The 27,867-nt window shown below is 37.1% G+C and overlaps 1 protein-coding gene across 7 annotated transcripts in view; it reads right to left on the reverse strand.

The window, feature by feature from the left end:
- The window catches only part of TENM2 (teneurin transmembrane protein 2), a 1,003,091-nt gene that overhangs the window by 465,558 nt on the left and 509,666 nt on the right, over positions 1–27,867 (reverse strand). For all 7 annotated transcript variants that reach the window (XM_048960703.1, XM_048960704.1, XM_048960706.1 and 4 more), the window contains one exon: positions 6,447–6,737. In XM_048960703.1, coding sequence (XP_048816660.1) covers positions 6,447–6,672 — 226 coding nt within the window. In that variant the 5' untranslated portion in view covers positions 6,673–6,737. The remainder of the gene's footprint in view (positions 1–6,446; positions 6,738–27,867) is intronic.

Here is a 27,867-nt window from a genome sequence, read left to right on the forward strand (position 1 = left end):
AACAAACACACACAGTACTTGAACAAATTCTGGTCTGAATAACTTGAAAAGATAAATTTTCTGGTACATGCTTAGGATGTAGTGAGAAAGATGCCCGGCTCCCAACCAAATCAAGTCTAAAAACTTTTTAAATCAGAGCATGTGGTGGAATGTGCAGTTCCTTGCATCACTTAGCAAACACTCAAAAACAATTCGTCTCTATACCAGCTTTTACTGGAAAATATGCCCTAAAAATATATATATATGTTTAACTGCACATCCTTCTGAAGACAAGAACCACTGAAAGTGAAATATTTGCAGAATTAGTCATTTTTAGCAGGATGAATCAAGAAATAATATAATTAAGTAATTTCATTTAGAGTATCTTATTTTGTAAAGTATTTTCTTCTAAATCTCCTTGGAGTAAATTATTCCTTTTACAGCGGATTTCAATATGAGAAATAACATCCACATGGATGCGCCTAAACACTTGGAACTGCTTTAAAGAGGGTCAGAGTGTGCATATGAATAAGGGTAGAAGGACTTGTAAGTTCAAAAATTATTACTTCCGCTATTCAAAAGTATTGGAATTTGATTATGCACTTAAACAAAATGAGGAAGAAAAAGTATACAAAGAATTTCTTTTCTCCAGTATTCACAGGCTTAGGGGGGAGAAAACCCTACCCTTGTAGTTTGAAGCACAATATCTTGCTACAAATTCAAATTCATACACTATAAAACATAGGAAGCTCTCCCTCATGTATTAGAAGGTCTTTGAATGAAAATGCTTACCAAGGACGCTCTAGATTAGACCTACAGCTTTTAAAATTTTCTTTTACTGACAGAAGGCACTAAGTTAACTGTTAGTCTCTTTATTTTTTTAAGCACTGGTCATATTAATTACTCGAGTCCTCTGTCAACAACATAGTTTAACAATGAAGTTTCTGAAGATTATATTTTATTATACTCCAACTTTATTATGCTCACCAAAAACGAGAATCCTCATAATACTTTAATTGATTACCCTGGATGTTAAACTTATTAGTTGATTACAGTGTTTCCATAGTAATGAATTTTTAAATAACTTGACATGCTAAATTGCAACGGCCATCTCTGCAATGCCTTCCAGACTAAAACACATAAAATTGAATTGACTAGAACCCTAAAATTGAACACGTGCATACATTCTCAGAGGAGGACTTCTAACGCCCAAGATGCTGACCTAGAACCTGGCTCAAATAGTCAAATTCAGAAAGGATGATACCACTGCCAAACAGCGAGCGACGTGCCAATTGGTGGCTGTCTTGGCCACAGTGATCACAAAGTAGTCATATTTAAAATCTGAAGTGATGGAAGGAAGATTGCCATTAAAACCTTAACTTTGGATACGGGGAGAGCAGATAGCAGTCTGCTCAGGAAACTAGTTACTAAGGTCCCTTGGGAAACTGCTTTTCAAGGCACTTGTGCCCATCAGTACCAGTCACTTTTTAACTAGCACCTCTTAAGAGCCCACTGGAAAATGTTCAAATTTTCAAGAAGGGCAAGAAAGACAACCCTGGCAATTACAAGCCTGTCAGTCTCACTTCAGCACCTAGTAAAAACAACGGAAAAAATTATGCTGGGAGGTATTGAAAAACACCTGAAAGACAACATAGTCATCGGTCACAGACAACACAGGCTCATGAGGGGAAAGTCCTATTTAACTAAATTAATCCCCTTTTATGACAAGATCACCCACCTAGTTGACCAAGGGAAGCCAGCTGATTTTTTTTTTTTGGGGGGGGGGGGGGTGGGATCAGTAAAGATTTGATACTGCTTCTCATAGTACCTCTCTAGCTTACACCCAAAAAACATTATGTGAAGGGTGAGCAATTTGGGCCTGACAGGTCAGGCGCAAATGAAGTTACAAAAAGCTGGCAGTCAATCATTACCATGGCTCCCCAGGGCTTCATTTTAAAGCTGATTCTCTTGAATGTTTTCATATATGACTTGAGTGCAGGACCAGAAAGCGTTTTGAGTAAATTTGGTGATTATACTAAATTGGAGGAGCTGTTAACTCCACTGAGGGTGGAGAAAGCCTTGCAGAGAGATCTAGACAGATTAGAGAGCTGGGAAGAAGCAATATATACTGACTGTATAGACAGACTAGGAGCTGAAAGGATTAATAGGAGCCCTGATGAAAGAAATCTGGGGGATGTTGGTTGACAGCAAGTAAAACATGAGTGAACATAGTGTCCAAGCAGCCAGGAAGAACAAGTGTATCCTGAGGCACATAAAGCATGTCATGGCTAGCTGGTCAAGGGAAGTTATTGCTATTATTGCTATTCTGCATTGGTGCGGCCTCACCTTGAGTACTGTGGGCAGTTCTGGGTGCCACAGTGCAAAAAAGACTTAGTATTGAAGAGTGCCCAACAGAGTGCTACAAATCTGGTCAAGGTTCTACAGGGGAAGTATGAGGAACAGCTCAAGTCCCTTGGTTTGTTCAGTCGAGAAAAGAGGCTGAGGAGAACACTCATTACAGCCTATGGCTTCTTTACATAAGGGAGCAGAAGAGCAGGCACCGATGTCCTCTCTTAGGTAATGGGCAATAGGACTCGAGGGAACAGTATGAAACTGCTATAAGGCAGGATAGGGTTGGTTATCAGTCAATGGTTCTTCACTGAGGGAGTTAGTGGCACAGGAACAGGTTTCCCAGGGTAGTGGTCACAATACCATGCATTCCAAGTATTTTTCTGTAACGGTAATTCTGAAATACATTGAATACACGGATAAAAATACTGGGGTGTTTTATGAGACCAATTTATAACCACTGTCAGTACATGGTAATATTTTTCTAATTCGTCTTCATATTCTCACAGTATCCAACAGAATATAAAATGCACTTCCTTTAAGTAGAAACAAAAAAAAAATTGTAAAGAAAGGTATTGTCAGTTCTTTACTAAAATTATCTCAGCAAGCAAAAAGAGATGCAATGACATATAGAAAGCAAGATAGTTAACTGTGGCTAAAAAAAAAAAAAAAACAAACAACAAAAAAACCATAATATTTTAGAATGTTGGGCATAGTTTAATATCAATGTACTATTCAGATTTACTTTTAGTAACTCCATACATATATTCCATTTGTTCTTAAATTCTGTAGCAGAGATTTACTGCTACACTAGATCTGACCTGAGAATGAGAAAGCAGTCAATTCAGTCTAAGTACCAGCTAATAAATTTTGCATCAGATGAAGCCTGGCATTTGGATCAAGTAGAAATACAAAACCTGTGAGCTATGAATGCCAAGTGAGGAACTGTGGAATAGTAATGTTTGCAGTCATCCATTTGAAATCCAGTTTAAACTCCAACAACTCTGTAGAGAGAGTTCTTTTAAGCTGTCTGGTTACAAAGCATACATGAAGAAAGGTTGCCTTTCAAAGCAACACCTTTAAAGAATGGCTTTCTAAAAACTGCATTTTTTGTCTTAAAGGAGATATAACTTCATTCACTGTGCTGTGTCAGCAGATGAAGTGAAAAAACTTATTTTCTTTTTGAAAAGTATATGATCAAGTATAATAATTGGTTCGCTTTGGTAGAAAAATACCTGGCATACGGAAAAATTCACACATTACCAGAAGATGGTAAAATATTTCAAATATTCAGAGGTGTAAGAACTATTGTCAAGCTTTTGACGTATCTTAGCAGAAAGTAGAAAAGTTTCTATTCATCTTAAAATACCACATTCAGAAAGGACTCAATTTTTATGAGAGCTTGTAATGTTAGAATGCTCTTTCATCCACTGAAGGACTGAATCTTTCAGATTGACTGACTAGTGAATATCCAGTGCAGATACTGGATAACAAATATATGAGCGCTGCTCTGAAAGTAATGCCTCCTATTTTATTGTGGTGGCCCACAACATCAGAGGATGTTGGTGGAATGGCAGTAGAAGTTGAACCTTCCCACCAATACAGTTACATTTTGTTGCTGCGCAACAGATGGCAAAGGGACGATCTGACAAAATGCCACAACTCAATACCAGTTTCTAGATCATGGAGTACACAGCCAATCTTAGCTGGACTGTCCTGCCACATCCACCATACAGTCCAGATTTGGCACCTTCTCACTTCCATCTGTTTGGGATTACGAAAGATGGACTGAGAAAACAAAATTTTTCTAGCAGGTATGCCATCATAGCAGCTGTGAAACAGTGAGCCACCTCTGCTGGTGCAGATTTTGATTGCAGCACACAGGCTCTTGTTCACCATCAATTAAAATGCGTAGCTAATTGTGGTGATTGTGTTAAAAAAAATAGGGTAAACACTCAGCTACAGAACACTATCAGAATGCGTTATTGTGCTCTTTGTTGCAGTTTCCATGGGAAAAAAAAAAAAATATATATATATATATATATATATATATATATATATATATATATATATATATGAGGCATTACTTGTAGAGCAACATGTTTTCTACTTTGGGAAAAATCTTCAACAAACTAAGAACTCAAGCATGCATTGGACTTGGAGTTTTAGCCAAGAATCTAGAAGTCTGTTCTATTTTTTATTACAGAAAAAATAACTCCCTCCAGACTATTTATTTTAAACAAGCTTATTTCCTGAAGAATTTAATCTCAAAGCACCTACTGAAATTTAGAATAAATTTACACATATAAATTTCTAGATGTCTGCAGCTGAAATCTGCACAAGATGTAATGACAGTATTTCCAACTATATGAATCGTACTTTCATCCATATAAAATCAATGTATGAAAAAAACAACAGGCCCCAAATCTTAATGAAGATCTACTTTCCAGCTTATCTCAAATTTCATGTCAGTAAAGAACTTGACAAATAGGCAGAACTTGAGTTTTCAAATATGAAGAATCATCACACAAACTTGCTTTCTGAAAAATAAATCAGAAAAGTAAGGAGTTACTGCTTTTATTATTTGGTGTAAAAAAAAAAAAAAAAAGTAGAATACTTTGGCTCAATACACTAAACTTCATTCATCTAGATATAACAGCCAAGACTAGCAGAAAAAAGTCTTGGGAGCATTTCAATTTACACTCCCTTTCATAAAGAGGGCAGATAAGAACACATTAAGAGCAGGAGGAGGATGAGCAGTTGTCAAATCAGTAATCAAGAGAAAAAGAACACCCTCATGAAATGCCGAATAATGACCCGGAAACTAAAATAAGGCACTTGAGCTGAAGCATCAATCATCCAGATAGGGGAAAGTAATATTTAGATGACTCTTGTACACAGAGGATGAACAAAGCACAATGAAAATGGCTTCAGTAGCTCATAACACATCTAACTGCAGCTGGATGGTATCTCTGGGTAAATACATCTTAGCAGAAAAGACCCTACAAGAACAGAGATTACCTCAGAAAAGAGAACGAGATGTTTGACAGAGAAAGCACAATGCAAACACTTTAGAATGTCTGTACACATATGCAAGCAAAACATGGGATGAGAGTTCAATTAAGGATGCAAATTAATAGATACTTTGATTTAAAGGTTAAGGCAGACCCTGACTGCTGGCACAATGCTTTGAACAAGTTGTATGACGTGATATGAAGTATAAAAAATGACCTTTCATTAGATAGGAGCTCATGGAGAGAGCTCCACAGAAGTGAGGTAACCTCCTAGAATTTATTGAGTCACACAAAACACAGTAGTAACAATACTAGAAATGTGTGGTAGAGATCGCGCCATTAACACATACATACATGAAATAATAGAGTTTCAGAATTGAAGATGTACTAGACATTTTGCCTTCTGTTGAAAGGGACGTAAACAAGCTGTACTTTCATGCTTCAACACTGCCTTCATCTTCTTATGTCTAATTCTTAATTGAAATTAAGCAAAGCAACCATATTCAGTTGTTGACAGACACTTTAATCATGCTATTTGGTCACATGAACCAGATCTTCAATTGCTGTTCCTGTGAAAAAATGTTCACTAATAGTTTCAACGCGCAGTCTTATGATTTACGAAGACAAATATCAGAATGAAAGTAATAGGTGTGTGCAAGTTTGTGCATGGTGAAAAAACAGAGATAGGAAAGGAGGCTACTTCAACTAAAAACATTTAGATTGTTCATTCATTATTTGTTGGATGTAATACATTTAAAGTGAGGAGTGGTTTGTAAAATAGGAGGTAACAGTCTTGCTTACAAGTTCACACAGATGGGTCATTCCAAATACTAGTTCTAGCATCCCAGTGCTGCGATACCATAGCTAATTATAAAAGTTACGGCATTCCTCCCACTTTTAAAGAGATGAAGAATAAGTAGTCAGAGTAAGCAGTCACAAAATGAAGTCATGTGAAACAGCATTCCCATTTTCCAATTTAAATTGAAACAAATCCATTTTTTGTTTCATTAGAACTCCCCTACAGCACTAGCATGGTACAACAGAAAACAAACATCACCTGGCAAAGATTACTTAAGAATGAAACAGTTCTGACTTCAAACATACCTTGCCTTGGAAACTCATCCGACTCCCTGTGAACCAGGTCTGAAACTCGGTTTCCATAGTGCATCCTCGTGTCATGATCATATGCTTTCAGAGTCTCACTTGAGCTGTAGGACTTCTGAGTTGGTACTCTGCAGTCTTCACTGTCCAGTGAAGAACTAGTGTAGCGACATTCCTTCCCACACCGTCCCCTTGTCAAAGAGCGGTGTCTTCGATCTTTTATATCCATTATTCTGCGTCAGGTCAAATGTTTTCAGAAAAGCCACTCTTATGGTAGGGATCAGTCACTATCACCTAAAAAAAATAAAGAAAGAACAGATAAAAGTGAATGCTAGCACTCGGACATGTTGTTTTACTCTACATTCCTTGACACATCACTGTAAAAAAATAAAATAAAATAAATGCTGCCCAGCTTGAGAGAAAATATCCTCACCATATAAACTAGAAATTGAAATAATTTACCTAGATATGATGGTAGGAAAAAAAAATAATAAGAAATTAAATTCAGTATCAGAATTGCATTTTATCTAAATGATCATCTCACTGAAGACCTTAAAATACAATGATAAATTAGAACTGCTTACTTTTCTGATTTCCAAATGAGCAGTGATAACAATACGGAACTGACAACATAGTATTTGCTCCTGTTATGCAATAATAGAAAGATAAGCACACTCAGACCATTTAAATATTTCTTCCTGCAGAACTGCTTGCAATTACACACGCAGGAAAGTTGCAAATAGAAGAGTATTCCCATTCAGTATTAACGCATAACAATTGCATACATTATCCTTTAACAGCGCATTCGCAAGCAGAAACTGGTTTTACTGTCCTTGGTTAAAAAGAACTAAGGCCCTATTCTGAAAAACAGGTCGGATAGGGTATCTCCAGAGACCCTTCCCAACCTCCACATTTTGGCATTTCTATGACTCTCCAAATACGCTGTGTGAAGTGGCCGCTCTCATGACCCACAGAACGTGATCATCTCCACTGTCCCTCAGGATGACCACTTACCCACCTCAGCAGTTGGAGTTCTTCGAAATTCTACAAATATCTTCTTGCTCAATGGACCAGAAAGAGAGATTCTTGTAGTCTACTTAATTAGGACATCCTTACTGGGGCACAGATGCTTTAATATATGCACAGTTAGCATGCAAGGACTGCAAATGAAAGATGCTGAAGAAAGCAAGAGATACACTAACCGTGAGCACCCTATCCACCAGGGTACTAATTATTTTGAGTTGGTATTTGTATCAGTACCTTTCTCTTGTGGCATCCTAAGCTCAGGTCTGTACTAGTTCTTAGAAACCCTCAAGACAAAACCTTTTGCTGGAAATGGAATCTTTGCCCACAAAAATACCCACAAGAGCTAACAACAAGAACAAAAGAACAAAACACATGCTCTTCTACGTGTGGTTATGGAAGTGAAGAATTAGCTTTGGCATGTGCAGCCGGGACAGCTGAAGACATTTCCTTTCCCATTGTCCCTTCGGCACAGGCACCAGCGCCTCTGCTTCAGCTGCCCTAGCGCTTCAGGGGCACGGCTCCCTCTGACACAAAGGTTACCAACTCCAGGAGAAAAACCATAAAAAAAAACCTAAGGCAGTCTTGTCTTTCATCACTTCAGTTGCTCACGCAGTGTATTTAAGGAGGCCATAACACTGGCATAAGTACTGGCTAAATCATTGCTTTTTGGCTGGAATAGATTATGTCCCTGTGAGAGGATAAATGTACTTGGCCAGAAGAGCTGGCGAACTTGAGAAAAGGTTTCTTGGCTCCATTTAGACTCTGATATTTAAACTTGCAGGGGGAGTGTAGCACCTGTATTTTAAAGAAGTTCGGTAACCAGGAGAAACAGCTGCTTCATGCCACCCGCCAGAACTCCGCAGTCTGAGCAGTAACTGTAAACATGCTTGCTTTCCCCCTTTTTTTCCTCTTAACTACCACTGCATATTACAGACAGGAAATAAAAACACCCAGGAAGTCAAAACAAAAAAAAAAAAAAAAAAAAAAACAACATGCAGCACTTAGACAGCTAGATTTATTACAATGGATTAAGGCTATAACTTAAGAGAAACAAAAGACTCAGAACACTCCTCCCATTTCTCACCCCTTTGAGTGTCTAGTGGCTAAACATACTTGTATTCTTTAGCTGAATGCTCTGGTCCTGTATAGTTTATTAAACTGGAAATACCCTTGGTTACACAGTGGCTCAAACCTTGGCTTGAAGTCTGAGGAGACACACGATTGTTCAGACTAACAATGCTTGGCTCTCCAATTCCAGTTCAAAACTCATGAAATTCAGTTATGTTGCAGTTACAAAACACAGGGACAGATGACTACAGCATACAAGCAAGCAAAAACTGTCAAGTGCTTTCTGGCTGACTTCACACTACTGTTCTGTGCTTTGCAAACGTCTTTGTATGGGAAGAACTGTAATTATCAGTTCAAAAAGAAAAAAAAAAAACAAACACCATTTTATGATTGCTAAACTTTAAACTGCCTGATCTGATTTATATTGTTTAGGAAAGAGCATTTATCTAGTCACTACCATAGTTAAAATGATTTACTAGGACCATGACACTAAGGATTTCCATGATATTAGCTTATTAAAACACCTCAAGAAGACAAAATTAACTGAAATTGTTTCCTCAGTGAATTTTCTCCATCAAGTTTTCAACAAACACCCTAGAAGTAGAAAAATAACAAGAAGTAAGATATTGCTATTGTTGTTAAGGTTGTGAAGCACTCTTTGGCCATCTTCATGCAGGACAAAACGTGCAACTTCTGCATTGTGGTTACTACAAGAAGTCTGAGTGCTTAACACAAGAAAATAAATATAAAAATGGGACAGATGTCTCAATAGCTTTCCTCTGACCTTTCCTAAGGAAAACACTTTTGATTTTAATAATACACTATTAAAAATTTCTTGAACTTCACTAATTTTTTACGAGATGCTTAAAATACTGCAGATGATTTGAACTTGTTTTTTTAGTTATGTTATTTTTTAGTTATTCAGTTATGTATTTATATTTTTTATGGCACTCTTTTCTTTTTTCCTTGTTTTCCTACTGCCTAAGGACAAAACCTAAACATCTGAGACTAAATACATCTCTCTGAACACAACTGCATTTCTTACAGATTCCTCATTTCTTCATTAGGGATTTCTCTGAATAAAACAGACAGGAAAAACACAGCTCCATATCATCATCAACAAATAGCCCTTGAAGTTCAGAAATCATCACCAGAAGTGGCTCAAAATGTGAAGAGATTAAGTTGTAACACAGTCCTAGAAGTTTTTGTTCATGTGTTTCTTAAACTTATCTTATATTGGAGACATTTTGTTTCATTTTAATGCTAAATAGCTTTTTCTGTTAGATAGAAACAACTTATGTATTCCCAGAAAGGTAAAATGGTGCAGTTTTGGTTAAGCTATGAAAACTGAGAAATTTGAGTTACAAATGCTAGAAACTCTCTGGCCTGTCTGTCTCAAGTGTATTCCCTAATTGAGTTACTGACTTAAACAGTGCTGTTGTTGTTGTTGTTTTTAACTTATGCTACAGCAGAGTAAATAATAACAACTGACTTCAACTACTTTCTCACCTATTTTTTTTTTCCTATATCGTTTGAAACACGCTATGTATGCATAGTAAAACAGCTGATCAATTTTCAAAGAATGGCTTGAATTGGAAGGGGCCTTAAAGATCATCTAGTTCCACAGTCCTACCATGTCCAGGGTTGCCAATCACTGGATTAGGATGCCCAAGGCTCCAACAAACCAGGCCCTGAGTACCATTTCAGGTGTGTAGTGTATCAGCTGATCCAGATCTCCCATGGCTAGTAAATATAAAGCAATGAATTGAACATGTTGTACTTGCTGCTCATGTGCCTACAGATATTGGACATACAGCTAGGTATATGTACCTAATAACCCTTGGACTCGTTATTAGTCCAGCTAAGATTCACGTGCAGTAACTGTTTACCTGACATTACAGCACAAGCAGTAGCAAAAACGTAACTCAAAGGTAGTCCAAGAACATCAAAACACACTGCTGCAGGATAAGAAAAAGAAAAAAAAAAAAAAAGAAAAAGAAACAGGGAAAAAAAAATAAGGAAAAGAAAAAAAGGAGAAGTTTTTTTCCAGTTTTTTTTTTTTTTTTTTTTTAAAGTGTAACCACTTTTGTGTTAGCAAAACAAGATCAGCAGGAGGTACAGAGGGACGACCCAAATTTTAACGGCTTACTGAAACCTATGACAAACCTCTCTTTATACCTGAAGTTGATCCTTAACCTGAAGTTATTTACAAGCTTGTTTCATGAATTTTCTAATGATCCCTTGTACTATTACATTATACGTGGCCATTAGAACTGTCACTCACAATAGGCAGAATGCAAAATGCAATAATCACTTGAAAGTTCAAGAGAAAACAAAGCACCTCGCATTTACTTTGTGCCCCTAAATAACCCACACTAAAACTAGAGCAAAACATCACAATAGCACATACGATATTAGAAAGTATTAAAAAAACAGTATATATATACAGTACACCATGTACCTATCTGTTCATTAAAAAACAAAACTCACAGAACAGGTCTTAAAAGCATGTACTTTTCAGCATCAACAATTGGCAATAAGCTTGTGATTTAGAGATTGAAACGTTGCTCACTATTCTGTGCACAGACTGTTTTTGAAATGAGGAAGTTGGATCCTTCAGCTTCGGAATAGCACAGGTTCTTATTAAATTAATGAAAGGGTTACTAAACTACTGTATTTTCCACTTGTTTAATATTATTAAAAAGGACATCACTCACTTCTAGATCACCTTTTTAAAAGGAATAAGTAACATGCAATTTTAAATAAAATATCACTATAACAAGAATACTTTGTTGCATAACACAGCATTGATGACAATTGGGCCGGTTTTGGTCCAGAAAGTCAAAGTGTATTTGGACAGTATTTTGTACAATAATGTAATCTTATTTTCTGTTGACGTCTCCCTTCTGATTTCTCACATCACATTTTATTTTTTCAGATGCTGAATTTTCCTTTCAGTGTAGCCAATCTTTTAAGCATCATGTCAGTAATTAAATGTGTTCAGTACAACATTTGAAATAGCTATTTTACAACTGTTTGGATGAATGACTTTTAGTTTACCTTACAGAAGACATGCAGTGCTCATAGGCATTCTGTGTTGTTCTTCATTGCGGGGAAGAAAAATCCCCACAAGTCAGTTTTTTTGTTTTGATTTTTCATAAATAAAAGCTATAGGAAGTTTTCAGATAAAGGCAGCCAAAATCACAACAACAAAATCAAACAGTGCAACAATTACATACTGCATGTTTTCTTATGTCTGCCAAGGCATACATATCTTTATGTCCGTTATCATCCAAGAACTCAGTACTGGAGCTCCTTAAAAATCTCAGAACTGTGTAAATTTATTATGAAGATAACATCCCATTAAGAAAATAACGTGCCATCAATGAGCAATGGAAAGCCCAGAAGTGACAAGACTGACCTTTCTATCAGCCTCAGCTTCACATCGTGCGCTAACTGCTATGGATTTACACTTCATTTTCCACAGAATTTTGGGCAGTAAAGGTGGATAGTGGGTTGTGTTAGGCTTTCTGAGAACATAAGAGATGGCAAGGTTCACAGACACAGTGGACAGAATCCAGAAGAGGAATGAAAATAATGGCTTTCAATAATCCATTACACAAAATTAAATTAGTACTTCTATTGGCTCACTATAGGATGTTTACAGAATTTACAACCTCGAACTTGTTTTTATTTTTGGAAGATTTAACAAAATATTACTTGCATCCTACACATTTGTAGCTGGTCATCGCAAGTTCAGCAGCTCCCACATTGATTCCCAGCCTGCCCTCAGAAGCAGATTGTGTTGCACTGGCTCAAAGATCTGTAAAAACAGGTGTCATAAGCAATGAAAACAGGACAATTACAAAAAGCAAAAGGTTTAAAACACGTTTGTTTGTTTTTAAATAGAAACACTTTTAAACTCATCCAGAACATCAGCAGTAATACCAGTGATACTTTTCTTCCAAGATAAACAGGCCAGAACAGTAGAAAAAGAATGTGATGGAGAATTAAAGAAACGGATGTGACAGGAGGAAATTCTGTGGCTGTTCTGGAATTCCTTGGATGCGTGAAATCGTCTCATTCTCCTCTCAGGTAGTTTCAGCAATATTCAAAACAACAACAACCGTTCCTCTACTGCAAACACTGCCCAAATACAAGAATAGGGATCTCCACCAATAATTATGTATTCCCACTCCATAAAAAACAAAACAAAACAAAACTTTCAAATATTAATTAGCCTTCAGAACAACCAGGAGAGCTGAATCTGTATTACCCTTATCCTACAGGTTCAGCATTAAGGTAAGCATCACATCTGAGGCCATGAAATGAGACAGCTGCACACCAGGAACCCTAACTTGCAGTCTTTTGTTTTCTGCTTGTAGTATGGTTAGTCTTCTACACGCTGTCATGGGTGTATGCAGATAAAACAAAAATAATCAATCCACGACAGCCCCAATCCAATAAGTTATCAATTAGTATAATTATTTAAGATTAGCATAGGTGAACAAAGTTCTAAAATGGATTTAAAGATCTAACATGAACTGGCCACTTCAAAAGACCAAGTCTCCTTAAAGTAATTGCCTAAACAACATTATTACTCTTCTACTGCCTAGAAAGAACAAACAATACTATTATCTACTGATAAAATGTTGCTAATGAAGAAAGGTAGAATAATTTATCACTGCATAATTAACACAATGCAGTTAAGCATGCTTTAACGATTCTGTATAACAGTTTCCTATCACTAGAGAATACTTTTGAGTCAGGAAATAATTGTCTAAATAATTTTTGATTAAGTCTTTGATCAGACAGATCAACATTTATAGAAGTGAGATAAATGTAAATGCCCATGCAATGAATGACAACTTCCTTCATTTAATTGCCCATTGGTGGTCTTTTTTCTTTCTCATTCTAGGGTTGAATGCTGCCTTTAATTAAGTTAATGGGATTATTAACCTTACTAGCAATAGAGCTAAGACATCAAGCTGGTTTACACAAGTTGTGCTCCTCCAGCCATTACCTCTCTCTTCGGCTTTCACCAGCGCTTAATCATTTATTCACTTAATATTTACTGACATTTTCCCGTGTCTCATCCTCTTTTTGGCCTTTTTCTTTCCATTTTCTCATTAGCTGTATTTAGCTTTAACATTTCAGGATTTGAATGCTGTTCATTTCCACAACCATTTTCCTTTACATTCAGGCTAATCCACAAGCTATTTGAGAACTTGAGGGCACTGGGCTTCTATATTAGACTCCAAGGTTTTGATTTTAAACATATCAATGTGCTACATTGATAGAGAAGCATAACTGACAAAGGACTTGCACTCTTCTCTGCTCAAGCAAGTCCAGTGCCAAGAATTTTAAGACCATCCTCTCTTAACCACTTACATTCAAATACTCCATAACTCTACACCTGATCCATACATTCACCCTGACTCTTATGTTTCTTTCACTTCTTGTTTCTTTCTAATAGAAGACTATACTGCTGAGCAGGAACTTCTCGTCAACCTGAGATTACACAGGGCTCCTGTGCACATCTCAACAGAAGATGCTACTATAAAAAGATGCTGCTGCTGAAGAGATTCATCAGCAATTTTCAGACTTGTACAAAGCTATTCTCAGGAGTCATCAAATGTAGTAATAGTGCAAACAGATAAGAGTTTAGGTACATCACCGATCATTTCAGTTGAGAACACCAGCTGATTATTTATATCATTCACCCTCACTCCATTTAAGAATAGCATCCCTTCTTTCTTTAAAGCATTGATGAAACCCCTTCTACCTCAATCTAATACTAATAATTCTCATGTGCTTATTAACAAGATGCTATAATATACTTTCACTCTGTTAGCAGCGTCAGCCTAGGATAATTATGTTTAAGTAAGGTTTTATTAGAGATCACTTATAAGGCTGTGTAAAATTAGGATAATAAAGTAAACATTATCCTTAAAAATGCCTTGTATCATTAAGGAAAACAGTCCTTTGTGTGTGTTAAGTATTAACACAGTTACTTGGAAGTTCCTTCCCTCCTTAAACACAGATTTTTATCAGAAACGACAAAATGTCTTACAGGATCTTTTGTCTTAAAGGTTTGAGTTAGTTAAAAACAGCTAAACAGGAAAAAAAAAGAAATGAATGAAGCTCAATGGAATGTCATTTTAAGGCATACAACACAGGTGACATTAGATCACATCAGCTTCTACAAAACATTTGCAGAAACATTTTAAATTCTAAACCTCAGGCAGCAATGAAGCTTCACACAGTGAAGTCAGAAGAAGGCAACATAAGTTTCTCAGAAGACAAATATACCTCATCTTGCATCATTTTTTTTTTTAATCAAAATAATTTGTAAAAAAATTGTTTACTGTCACAGCAATCAAAGTGAGTACAATGCAATGCAAAACCTCAGAAGTAAAATTCCCAACGTCCATAGAGCAATTGCTTGGCAAGGCAGAACTGACGTTTGAAAGGTGTTCCACCCCAAAGTGCAACGTAATATTTGCTTGCTCATCGCCATAGCAAAAGAAAACAGTAAAAAAAAAAAAAAAAATCAAGCAGTATAGCCTTTGTTGCCTATTCTATTTCACAATACAGACTGTGTGAAGGAATAGAAAACCCCTGAAACAGCTGTAATGAAAATGCAGAGGGACTAAAAGCACAATTTCATAGAGGCAACAATCACAAGCTCTACCACAAGTCCAAAGAAATGACTGCAGGCTCTTAATTTCCCAAACGTTCTTCCGCAGTGTTGACTTGGAAATGGTTCATTAAAAAATTTGAAAGTAAAAATCAAAAGAAAATAACTGCACATAATGCTATAATGATCCTAATATGAATCTAAAGAAAACGAAGCCTGAAAATCAACTAACATCTCACACCGAAGTCCACTTCTCTACCACTCACAGCCACATTCCCATGTCACATAAACCCATCCAGACATACTGTTTTTCCCCCTCCATGGTTTCCACTTGTTTTCAGCTGTTCTCACAGGAAGACTTCCTCTGAGCAGGCTGGTTCACATTTTCTATCGTTTGTTTTCCAGGTTTGACACACCTCAGTTCTTATCCTTGAGAAAAGCCAACAAAACAGGACCTGACCGCTGCAGAGAGCCCTCATGGTAACATCACCTACGGTAACCGCACCAGAAAGTTGGGACTGATTCGGTGTAAAAAAGCAAACAAACTAAATGCTCAAATTACACCAACATCTTCACTTTCCTACAGGCTATTTAGAAAGCTCCAGACCACCTATGAATGATTAGGGACAACTTCTATAAGCAGAACTCATAAAGAAGGAACAATTAGACACATTACATGGACTGGCATTAGGAGTTCTTCTGATGTGCCCCATCAATGAAGTATCCTAGTTCACCATCTCCACAGTAACTCACCTTTATTAAATTATGCCTCAGATAAACTGCCATCTAGCAGATGGGTCCAGAATTTCAAGCTGTCTGTACATTTATGAAACACAAACACCCAGATACACTCTCCTGGCTTCATGATAGTCACACACAAAACAATCCTCCTGGCAAAGCATTCTGCTACATCCTTCACAAGCTATTTTACCAATGTTTCTATGTTTTAAAGCATTACTCCTCTTCAAAAAGAAAGGCAATGCAATCTCTTTTTTTTTTTTTTTTTTTTAAACATACAAGGTTTACTGAGGCAAGGAGAAGAGCAAAGTACAGAACAACCCTGCTATTTAAAGCCTCTATTAGCTTCAGTAGGCTGTTCTGCCTTAAAGGCAGGGGAAAAAGCAGTCTCTTATCTCTGTTCCTCTCAGTGCAGGAAGGAAACTGGAAACAAACACTCTAAATGCTTTATTATCCTGAACTGAAATCAATAAACTATCAACATTTTTAACCTAATTTACTAGGAAACAGAATTGGAGAAATCTCTGACAAAGATTCTCATATACATTAAGAGCCATCAGATTGTAAAATTTAGGTCAATATTGAGCCAGACAGTGACCTACAGGTGAAATGATTTGTGTGCCATTACTGATCTTCCCAGTCATTCGAAGTCTTTCAGTAACTTCAAACTTGCATGAAATCATATCAATTATTAAAATAAAAAATAAAAATAAATAAAAAAAAGAATAAGTTTTTCTTACGCCTTTTCTGTAGATATGTATACGTAACTCTTCAAAAACAAATTCTACATGAACGGTGGTTGAGACTTCAGCTACCACCCACACGAACTTCACGTGTGCTCTGGCTCGGTAAGGAGTGACACCAGAACTCCAGGTACCACAGAAATGTACAGATGTTTACAGACACACCCAAACCACAGAAGAGAATCAGGAGGTGCATACTGGAGCAATTAGTAAACGGCATAGCAGAAAACACTGGAAAGTGACACCTCTAATAAAACTGCTGTGAAGATCTCAACTAATACAGAAGTTACCGACCAACTTTGGACAACTCCAGTTGACTTTCTAGTAACACAAAATAACAGGCAACATGGAAGAGAATATCCCTAAGTATTGCACTGGGGATCAAGAATAAATAAATATACAGACACTTTTCTTTCATGCTAGAAAAAGTTGCTCTCTAAAACAGTCAACTTCCAAGGGATGAGGGTTTAGTGTTTATAGAAACACCTAGAATGCAAGAAAAACAAAACCAATGTGTTCAATCATTTGTAATTATAAATAAATAAATAATAAAAACTGAGAAACTGTAATAAACTTCCTCTGCTTGTCTCAATAACTTCAGAAACATCAACAAAATTAGTTATCTCCTTTCCTATATAAACTTTTAAAGAAATATGTAAACTTGCAGAACACCTTGACATGGAATCCCCTGTTTTCCAATTGGATCAGTTTATTTCAGAACTAATACAAGTTCTCAGAAATCCAGGCCTAAACAAGCAACCTTTCCCCTCTGTTTTACAGAGATGAAAAACTTTGGCAGCTGCCTTTCCATCAGTTATTTAGCCATCTGAAATGCTTTTATATTCAGTATCAAAGACTTTCAAGAGACTACTGGACTACTTTCCAATAATCAAGACTTCAGAATTAGGAAATGTCCCATTTAGAAATCGAGTTCTGAGTGATAAGAATGAAATACAAATTGGTCCATAGTTCCATGACTCCATTTAGACAGCACTAATATTAGTTCTGATTCAGTACAAGTGCATCAGTAGGCAGATGGACACATCTGTGCTTCAAACGGTAAGATTTTAACGTCTTAATTCAAGAAGAAATTGTGACACATCAGTTAATTAGATTTTTAAAATGAAGAATAAAAGCTCTCTTAAGAGTTATTTCTTTATATGTAAATATAAATATATGTAAATATAAGAGTTATTTCTTTATACGTACATGACTCCTCTACGCATCCCCAAAATTCCACAAATAAGCTAAGTTTAATGATAAATCTACTCATCTATGTAGAGCCACGACAATCCTCATTTTGCTAAGTAACACAATTTATCCTAAGGACAACAGCATGTCTCCTTACCATTCCCAGAACCACCTCACTATGCAAAAAGTAAGATGTCAAAACCACAGAAGTCACCCACAACTTCTAGTAAAACTCACATATATTAGACAACAAATGCTGTGTTAAAACTGTACAGCTTAACCAAACAACCTTGATTCATATTAGAGCCCTATACAACAATTGAATAAAAGTAATAGAGACATATACAAGGCAGCAGAGAATTTTTCATCTAGATCAGTGTACAACAAAAAGCAAAACAAGCCACAATGAAAGTTCCAGAGCCAGATATAATGGACAAATACACACACACACACACTTTCTAGAGAAGCAAAGGATCCCAGCTGACAGTAGGGGAAGTTGTGATCATACCATTTTTAAAGGTTCTATCAAACCCAAGCTGTTCTATGATTTTAAAAAGCAAATTAGTCAACCAATCAAAAACAGAGTATGGGGCAGTCATAATAGCATTCTGACAATAACATTACATTCTTATCCACATTTATAACTAGAAATTCATTAACATTTCTTGGATTTCAGCTGATTTTGACCTATTTTCATTGCTTAGCTTCTACAAGCTTCTTAATTTTAACTGTACCACAAGCTCATCTTTATTACTTGAAATTCTACTCCTTCACTTCTCTTGGATTCAGACTCAAGGTGGAGTCGCATTCAAAGCAATCTACAGTTCTCTTCATAGATGAATCCAGCAACAGCTGAGCTCCAAAATTCAGCTATGTCTCATGTGCATTTTCAAAATCACTTGAAACTGATGAATTTTTGTTATGTCTACTTCTGTGCAATTGTTTGAAGCAATCATTATTAGTAAATGTCACTCAGAGAAATGGGTTGATCAAAGAAAAATAACTAACACATAATCCCAGCACATGGAGTACCACTCAATAGTAATGTAACTGTTGCCGTGGATTCAAAGTGCATTAAGAGATCAAACTCCATATCCAGCAAGTAATATTTAGGAAAAAAAACTTTTTTTTAGTGTGCTGAGCATACCCTAAAAATTGAAGAATAAATACTCACCCCTTGGAAAGGGTTGGGTTCTTTATTTTATTTATTTTTTTCCTATATAGTCTCAATTACACTTTGGCCCTAAACAGAAAAAAGTTTTCACGCACAACTGAATGTAATCTCCCTTAAATTAATAAAAGCATTAAAATTAAACTCAAATATACAGTTAACTAATCAAACTATCATACATATAGTTAACTAATCTCAGTACAAATCTTGTAGCATTCATGTGCACTGAATATGGAAGCCACTCACTGAAAGGTACCCAGGAAGGGTTTTAGTCGTCACAAGAACGCTTCCAAAACATTTGCAGACACTTAAATAAATAAATAAATAAATAAACGAATAAATAAATAAATAAAAGCATTCAGGTGGTTTACTGTTCTTGAAGAGGAGTTCTTTTGAAAGGCCTTACTTTCCTAATGAGACTTCTCAGACAAATTTCAAAGACTGTATATTCACATGCTCTAAACTGAATTCACTTATAATTCAGCATTTGACAGAGCTAATGTTTAATTCTTCCTCTGGAGTCTCCAAAGGAAAATATTTTTTCCTTATTAAAAAAAAAAAAAACAAAACAAAACAATAAAATACAATTACGCTCTGCTTTGTTTTCACATTGAGGATTGAATTTGACACTGTATCAGTAGAGAAAACCAATCTGTGCTAGTTAACATACTTCAATGATTGGAGCCTCAATTCTCCTTGTCTTGTATTAGAAAAAATTAATAAGACCTACATTTTGGAATGTGGCATTAAAGCTAATAGGCTTTCTCCCAGCACATTGCATTTCGTTATCCAAGCAATTCAAGGAATTACTAACACGTGAGCTAAAGCAAGCAGTGTGCAGATTTGGATGCAGGTATGGACAAAACCACACTTTCAAAAGCTTACAAATCCATGGGCATGGTTAATTGTTTTAAGCTATAAATAATGCTAATGAGAAGGCCAGAATTATTGTTACCTTTTCAAGTGCTTTAAATTTTGTCTTAGAACGCATACCATGTGGTCTAATGAAAGGATTTCAGTTTAACAGATCAGTGTTAATAAACACTTTTCAAATAAGGTCATAATCTACTGCATTGATCTACAGAGCAAGTTTTATCTCCTTCACATGAAAGTAATGACGATTATCAGGTCTACAGCTCCTATAAATTACCCCACCTCCAGTGAGTTAATGGAGCTATGTTGATTTACATCAGCTGAGCACTCTTCCAGATTCTTACCCCAAGCAAGATCAGTACTGTCATTAGGGAAGCTCTTTTTCCAGAAAAAATACAAAGCTACATACCATTAAACATCATGATTACATCCAGACTGTGTTTGTGCTAACATTTAAAAGCACCACTTAGAAGCTCACTGCCCAGCAGCACAGCTCTGTGTCAGCAGGCTCCTCCCAGCCGGCCAATTCTCACGCCCTGCTCGCCTGCAGGCTGTCCCACACATCCTGCCTGCCCGCACAGCATGGAGGTGCTCCTGACCGCCCAGCATCCTCTCTGCAGCCCCGGCAAAGGGAGAAATCCAGGGAAAAGGCAGAAGGGAGGATGTAGACCTGACGTGGCCAAATTCAGAGTCTTTAGCTCAGGATCCACTCAACTGATGTGAGCTAACTCAACCAGATCATTTGTTTTGTAACCCTGAACATGGCTGAAGGTACTCTTCAGTTTCTTTCGGAACCTACCTCACTTTTTCTGCAGCCACAGTGTTGGCACAGAGACCAATGAATACAGACGTTTGTCAACCATACTGTCATCTGTTTTTTCTCTCTGAATTGTGCAATTCTTTTAAAAGACCATTATGAAGACTTGTCAGCAATTCTATGAATTGCTGATGAGGGAATTCCTTTTGCCCTTCGGAATTATGCTTGGACACAGTGTATATTTGCAGTGCCTCATTACAAACCTTGCAATTAGTAGCTCAGTGCACTTCCAAGGACACAATGACCAACACAGAGGCAACTCAGTGAACACTTACCTGCAAGCTTTCACTCAAGTAGACCTCAGAAGTCAAAGCTTTAGCTCTTCACAACCCCTTACAGATTATGCACAAAGACACACAAACATGAAGCACACTTTTTTCCATTATACAACAAAAGAAAACAAGCAGGCAAATTCTGTAGACAGTACATGAAATGGGACACTATACAGTAATTTCTAACAGACTAAACAGCATGTACACCTGCTTACTTCTCCATTCAATGTATTTCCTGAAGCAAATATTTGGAGTAGTTCTAATAAAAATCCTTCAAGTCATTATTTGATGGATTTTTAATTCAAACTGACAGCAGATGCTCTCTTCAGATTATATTCAGACTCTACAGAAAATTTTAAAGCCTCCCATAGACCCTTAAAGGCAATTATGCCAGAGGATTCTTCTAGATTTACACACCTGACTGAGATGGAAAGGTCTGCACATATCAAACATTAAAGCAAGCTCACTCTAAGTAATCCCTAACTGAAGCACAGACTTGGGGATAAATAACTTTTTCCCCCTCATTTTTGCCCCTTGTCAAAGCAGTGTGAAAAGGTAAAAGGGAAGATGACATATCTACAGAATGACCTACAATTCCATAATTCACATGATGTTACCACTGAAGGCAACGTACTGGTGTGTGGTCACTATCTTAACACTTCTTTATCACACACACACACACACATCAACCAGGAAAAAGGCTTAATAAAATGTTGGCACATCATTTGTAATACAACACTTGATTTTTAATATCTAAAAAATAAGACTGCTCCATATCTCTTCTAAAATACTTGCAAATGATAACCTAGAATAAGACATGGCCCTAACTATCTGAGCACAATTTGATATTTGCTGCATGTTAGCAGACATTCTCTTGAGTAGCTGTGCCTGAATATGTTATAAAGAAGGAAACAGTATTTTGTAGTGTTTTTAAAACCATAATTTTTTATAATTTGTGACAGTAGGAATTTAAAAGTATCCCCCATCGATTTTTATGTTTCAAGTTGACAATCATTACGCTATTATCTGTGGTTTGAACAGTGGAACCTAACCTCCTAATTAGGATGAAAAACTGTTACAGTTGCAATGCCAGTAAGTCACAACAAGTCAATAATTTTAAAAAGAATTAATTTTAAAAACTCTACAAGGTTCTACTGGAAGCTACTCTGGTGTGTCTATTGATTAACATTTGGTATCATATTCTATCACTACATATTGCATCAATCTAAGGGTAATGTTTTGCGGGTGATTTTCTTCGTTTCTTTTTGTTTGCTTTAATTTAGGAAGTAAAATAAAATAAAACAAAGGACTGGAAGATTATTAAGGAGCTCTCTCATTTGACTGACATGTGAACTCCATCTTACGATGGTGATTAACACAGTGGAAGACCTCAAACTGCACTGCAGTGAAGATATATGACTGAGCTGGAACTTCCTTGTATGCCAGCACAAAGTATCTCAGCTCTTCTCATTAATTTCCAGATACAAACTGTTTAGTTACAGCCATACACGGATTCAGTCATATCTTGATTACTGCGACCCAGGTTATCACAATCCCACAGACATTTTCCTTTGTAGGAACACAAAAATGGGGTATGTGCACTACAAACTATGTTTTCTGCCTCATGTTGAAAGGATATCTCTAATTAACAGTGCAAAATTTTATCTGGAGAGTTGCTAAAATAATATTATTTATTAACATGGCATCTCCAAGACAAACTTAAACCATTCATCTTTGTTATAAAATTACTCCATCTGTTTAACAACAACGACAAAAAGCATTTACTACTTCTGCTTCCACTTACCTGCATTACAAAGCTTTTTGTTTTTGTATTTGATGTTTACCACATACAAAATATCACCCCACCCCCCAAAAAGACATTTATATTCTTGGAGATCATAGCAAGGTTCAACAGAAAAATAAAGGTAAGTCAACTTAACTGATATGCTTGGAAATCTACAAACATACGAATCTGTGAGTCGATGCTAGGTGGCAGTACTGTGTAATTAAAATCCAAACATTGCTTCACTGTGTGCAACTCACTTCAGGCATTTTTCAAAACTAGCTATGAGAACATTCTGAACAGTAATTTAAACAACAAGTAGAGCTCCTTTTTCCTTTGATTTCATCTCTTGAGAACTATATTCCTTATACATAAAAGGTGTCAAAATTAAATTTCTTATCCATAAAACCGTGTTCTAGCACAGCAGCATTATATGAAATAAGTGCAGAATTAGGAGACAGACTGCTTCCATCCTGCAGTATTACAACCCTGTTCTTTGGTACTGCACAATTTCTAACTCCTGGGTAGGTTCTGACCTCACTTTCCTCTCCATCTCAGAAACAGAATTACCTAGCATTTGAGGTATGCACTTTTAAAGCCTGTTTGAGTCTCAAGATGTATTTGATGAAACAGGTCACTTCTAATCATGTGATCCAGGTAGCAAAAGAGCAACAGCTTTTAACAAGGAACATGTACACCACAAAGCAACTGTAATTATTTGTGGCTACCATGGATGATAAAGGGTTGGCATGTATTTTTCTATACAGAATATCCAGAATAAGCCTTGCTTTGTTCAGTGATTACTTTGAGAAGGAAATCTAGCTCACTTCACACAGTCACATCAGCTGTAAACAGAGTAAGGTAAGTCAGACTACTCAAAAAGCATCAACGACTGTCAGGTAAAGTTTCAGTATCATTATGAATGTAGTAATTGCAGTAACATACAGCATCAGCTAAATTCAGGTTATTTAACAGCAAGTACCACTTACATATTATTCAGTATATGTAAATAAAGTGAAGATGCTGTCTTCATTTAAAACCACATCCAAATAGAGATACAGAAGAATGCTTGAATAGAACTCAATAAAGGAATTTTTTTTTTTTTCTTGTGAAACATATCGTTAAGGACTGCATAATCACTAATAACACAAGAAGAGATATCAGATGTCTCTCCCCCAGATTTCTGTTAATGATGCACATATATTTACTTCATTCATTACAGATATTAACTGAGATGCACGGGGTCCCAACTCAATAAAAAAGCACAGGAGTCAATTAATAGCTATCAAAATCAGAGCACTGAGATTTAAAGGGGAATGTAGAGAATCACAGAATCCTTAAGAGTTGGAAGGGACCTTTAAAGGTCACCCAGTCCAACTCCCCTGCAATGCACAGGAACAACACGGCTACAACAGGTTGCCCAGGGCCTGATCCAGCCTCACCTTGAAAGCTTCCAGGGACAGGGCATCAACCACATCACTAGGTAACCTGTTCCAGTGCCTCACCACCCTGACTGTAAAAGACTTGTTCTTCATATCCTACCTAAATCTCCCCTCTTTGAGCTTGAAACCATTTCCCCTTGTCTTATCACCACAGACCCTGCTAAGGAGCCTGTCCCCTCCTTTCCTGTAGCTCCCTTTTCAGATACTGAAAGCTGCAATCAGGTTACCTCACAGCCTTCTCTTGTCCAGGCTGAAGAGCCCCAGCTCTCAGCCTGTCCGCATAGGAGAGGCGTTCCATCCCTTCAGTCATTTTTATGGGCCTTCTCTGGATACCATCCAACAGGTCCATGTCTCTCACATGCTGAGGGCTTCACACCTGAATGCAGTACTCCAGGTGAAGCCTCATTAACACAAAGGGACAGGATTGCCTCCCTCCACTGCTGGCCAGACTGTGTTTAATACAGCCCAGAATACAGCTGGATTTCTGGGCTGCAAGAACAAACTGCTAGCTCATATCTGCTTAACACCCACCAGTACATCCAGGTCTATTTCAGCAGCGTTGTGCTCAATCCTTTCATCCCCCAGCTTGTACACAAAGATGAGGGCACACTGCTCTTCCCCAAATATCACTAGCAAATTTGGCCAACAGCTCCTGAGCCTTGTTACAAACTCATTCAGCGTCATTCTTTCAGTTGCCTACCTGACTGCTGAATACTTGCACCACATTCCTTACTCTTCCCAGTTTTGACCACAACACCAGATTTTAATAGTCAGAAGTCTATTGCAGGGTTTTCTAGTGCACTCCACTGGCACGCTAGAACAGCCTGGCATGCACATATTTTTAAAGAATACCATCATGGAGCCTGAATGCTTAAAATACACCTGTTGTTTGCAACTTAAAAGGCACAGCATAAAGAAACACGTTGTGTGACTGGTGGCAACAGAACAGAGTAACTACTAATCATGACACTACCTACTCATGATAGCAATGTAATCTGTACAAATATTAAATAACAGAGAGAACAACTCTATTTTTGTGCATCATATTGACATTCCCATATAAAATGCTAATTTTTGCAACTGATTCATCACCCAATAACTTTAATGCCTGCCTGAATTATTTTAAAAGCACAGGAGGAAAGTTACTCAGGAATGAGAAACAGATTTGTAAACAATCCACATCTGCTGAAGAGCTGAGTCAGTGCTGTAATGCCTGATGTTGTGCCATCCTGCTGAACCAATGCTTAAGAAACTGAACTGCAGCTGTGAACATTTCTCCTCAAAAAACTTTTCCTCTCACTAATGAAACAGTCATTTTGGCCTCCATGGCCCAGCAAAGACAAAGGATCCTCATGTGTATCCAGCAGACTAAGAAAGCCTTTGGAAGAGACTGAACTCACCTAAGAAAGGCTGCCACTGAGCTTACTAACTTGTGCAACAAGGGAAAAGAGCAATACTTCCCTCTCCCCCCCAGCAGCTTTTCTAGATCTTTCCCACTGACTCACAATCACCTAGTTAGTTTTCAATTACAGGCTAAACCCTTTTTGGAAATGACAGCAAGCCCTCCCCCCAGCGCAACAGTTTCTAATTGACTGCTTATGTAGTAATTACTCTATTTATAGTGATTATTTGCATGAGATAAGTGATTGACATCACCCGATATTAATGACAGAGAAAAGGTCTATTTCAAATTCATGACCTCTCACAGAAATGAGTATCCCTTCCTAAGATGATGCTCTACACTCTTACAAATACATCTATGAAATGAAATGCCAGCCTTATCTATTGTATTTTAAGTCTCTAAAAATATCACTTCCTTTCCTTTCAAAGCTACTTTTACAGCCTTTCTACCTCTGTAACTGGCTAAAAAAACCTCTTTCTAGTAACTTAACATTTAGCAGCTTGGATCTCTGCCCTTTGAGAATCCAGGTTTGTAACGCTGCTTTTCCTCTTAAGTATTCCAGCAGAGTACACATCACCCACCCTTTACTTTTTGATGGACGAAAGCTCTATTGTGTTATCAAGAATAGCAATCGGTTATCACAGAAGACGACAACAGCTGGCAAGGATAACAGGGACAGAGCGGAGTCCCTCCCTCCCCGACTCTCCAGCACAAGATTGCACAGCAAAAAAGGGGGAATGTATTTTCATACACACAAGTCTGTCCCATGGGAGAAAGTAGAACTGACAAAACTGATCAAAGAGTATTTCAGATTGTAATTAATAATCAGACTCACACAATTTCACTAAGGCCAAATGAGACCAAATAGCCATTGCGCAAGAGAACAAAATACTCACAGAAGGCTTATAAACTTGCAGTCTAATTCAGCTATTCATTAGAAGCATAATGAAGTACACAGCCTTTGAATTATTAGACATTGACATTTCTTTTCCATGACTGTACTCTAGAATTGTGGCTTATAGATATTTATTTTTGAATGGTAACTCAAAACCACATGCCATACAAATGGCTAAAAATGTTATCTGTCCTGAATTCATTTGTCAAATTAATTTAAAGAGATGACAGTTTCAACATGATTACAATAAATTCCTGACAACAACATCTTGTTATTGGAGCCTGAGCCTATCAGATAAATGAAAGAAAATGCTTTTAATACAACTCTTGTACTTCTACACCGCAGAAGGCATTTATACTATTGTTAAATAAATTACTAAAAATACCAAAGACAGAGGGGGCTGCACTCCTGCAATACTGCGTTTTAAATGCGATCACAAATGAAAATACTTCCATTTTGGAAAGTTATACTGGGATGTTACAGAAGGGATTGATAAGAACACTTGTACAATGCTTAACATCTTAATTCAAGGCTTGCCTTCACATTTTACAAGCCACTTAGGAAGTGCTAACATCTCTGATGCTCACAGTGAACCTTTGAAGTTTATCAAGGAGATAGCCTAAGGGTTAAAGAAAATACCTTCTCTCCTTATGAGATTTTCTCCAGTTTCAGCAGAGCTTTAGCAGAGTCTTGCTTTCCCCCTCTCCAACCCGTTCTCTTGGCCACACACAGACATGTTCAGTACAGCAGGAATGATGACTGTTTAGGATGAGCTTTCTCAACATGGGTGCCTGGGAACTTACAGGGGGTACAAAGAGATAGAATCTGTAGGAAACTCTTCTCACAGAACTGCTGCCTTCTCTCACTTTAAAAACAGAACTGATAGCTTTGCACCAGCAGCTGCACCAGCTGTTTTTCTTCTTCCTACTCCATGTAACACATAAAGCAGCTCACTTTCTAAGAGTTGGACAGGGCCCTTCAAGTTACCTTCTGGGCTGGTTACCTGCAGTCTACCTGCTGCCCAGCCTACTCAGTCACCCTCCCTACGTGCCAGAAAACTGCAAAGAAAAATCCAGGTTTTAATTTGTGAAGAGAATCCTGGTAGGCTTACCACAGAGGAGCATGCAGCACTGGGCTATACTTTTCCGCTTTTCTTTTAAATCAACTTAAAAGAATATCCACACGCTGATTTTTATTTACAGTTGATCATTCTCACTCGTAGTGTGCCAACATAACTATGATCTGTTGTTCTTTTAAGCAGACTACTAAAATCTATCCAGACTACGATGCAATATTAGAACTCTCCAATAAGTAGAAATTTATTTCCAAAAACGTAATGAGCACACAGAAAGAAGATATATAG

Source organism: Lagopus muta, chromosome 14 (genome assembly GCF_023343835.1).
Source record: "Lagopus muta isolate bLagMut1 chromosome 14, bLagMut1 primary, whole genome shotgun sequence".
Taxonomy (NCBI): domain Eukaryota; kingdom Metazoa; phylum Chordata; class Aves; order Galliformes; family Phasianidae; genus Lagopus; species Lagopus muta.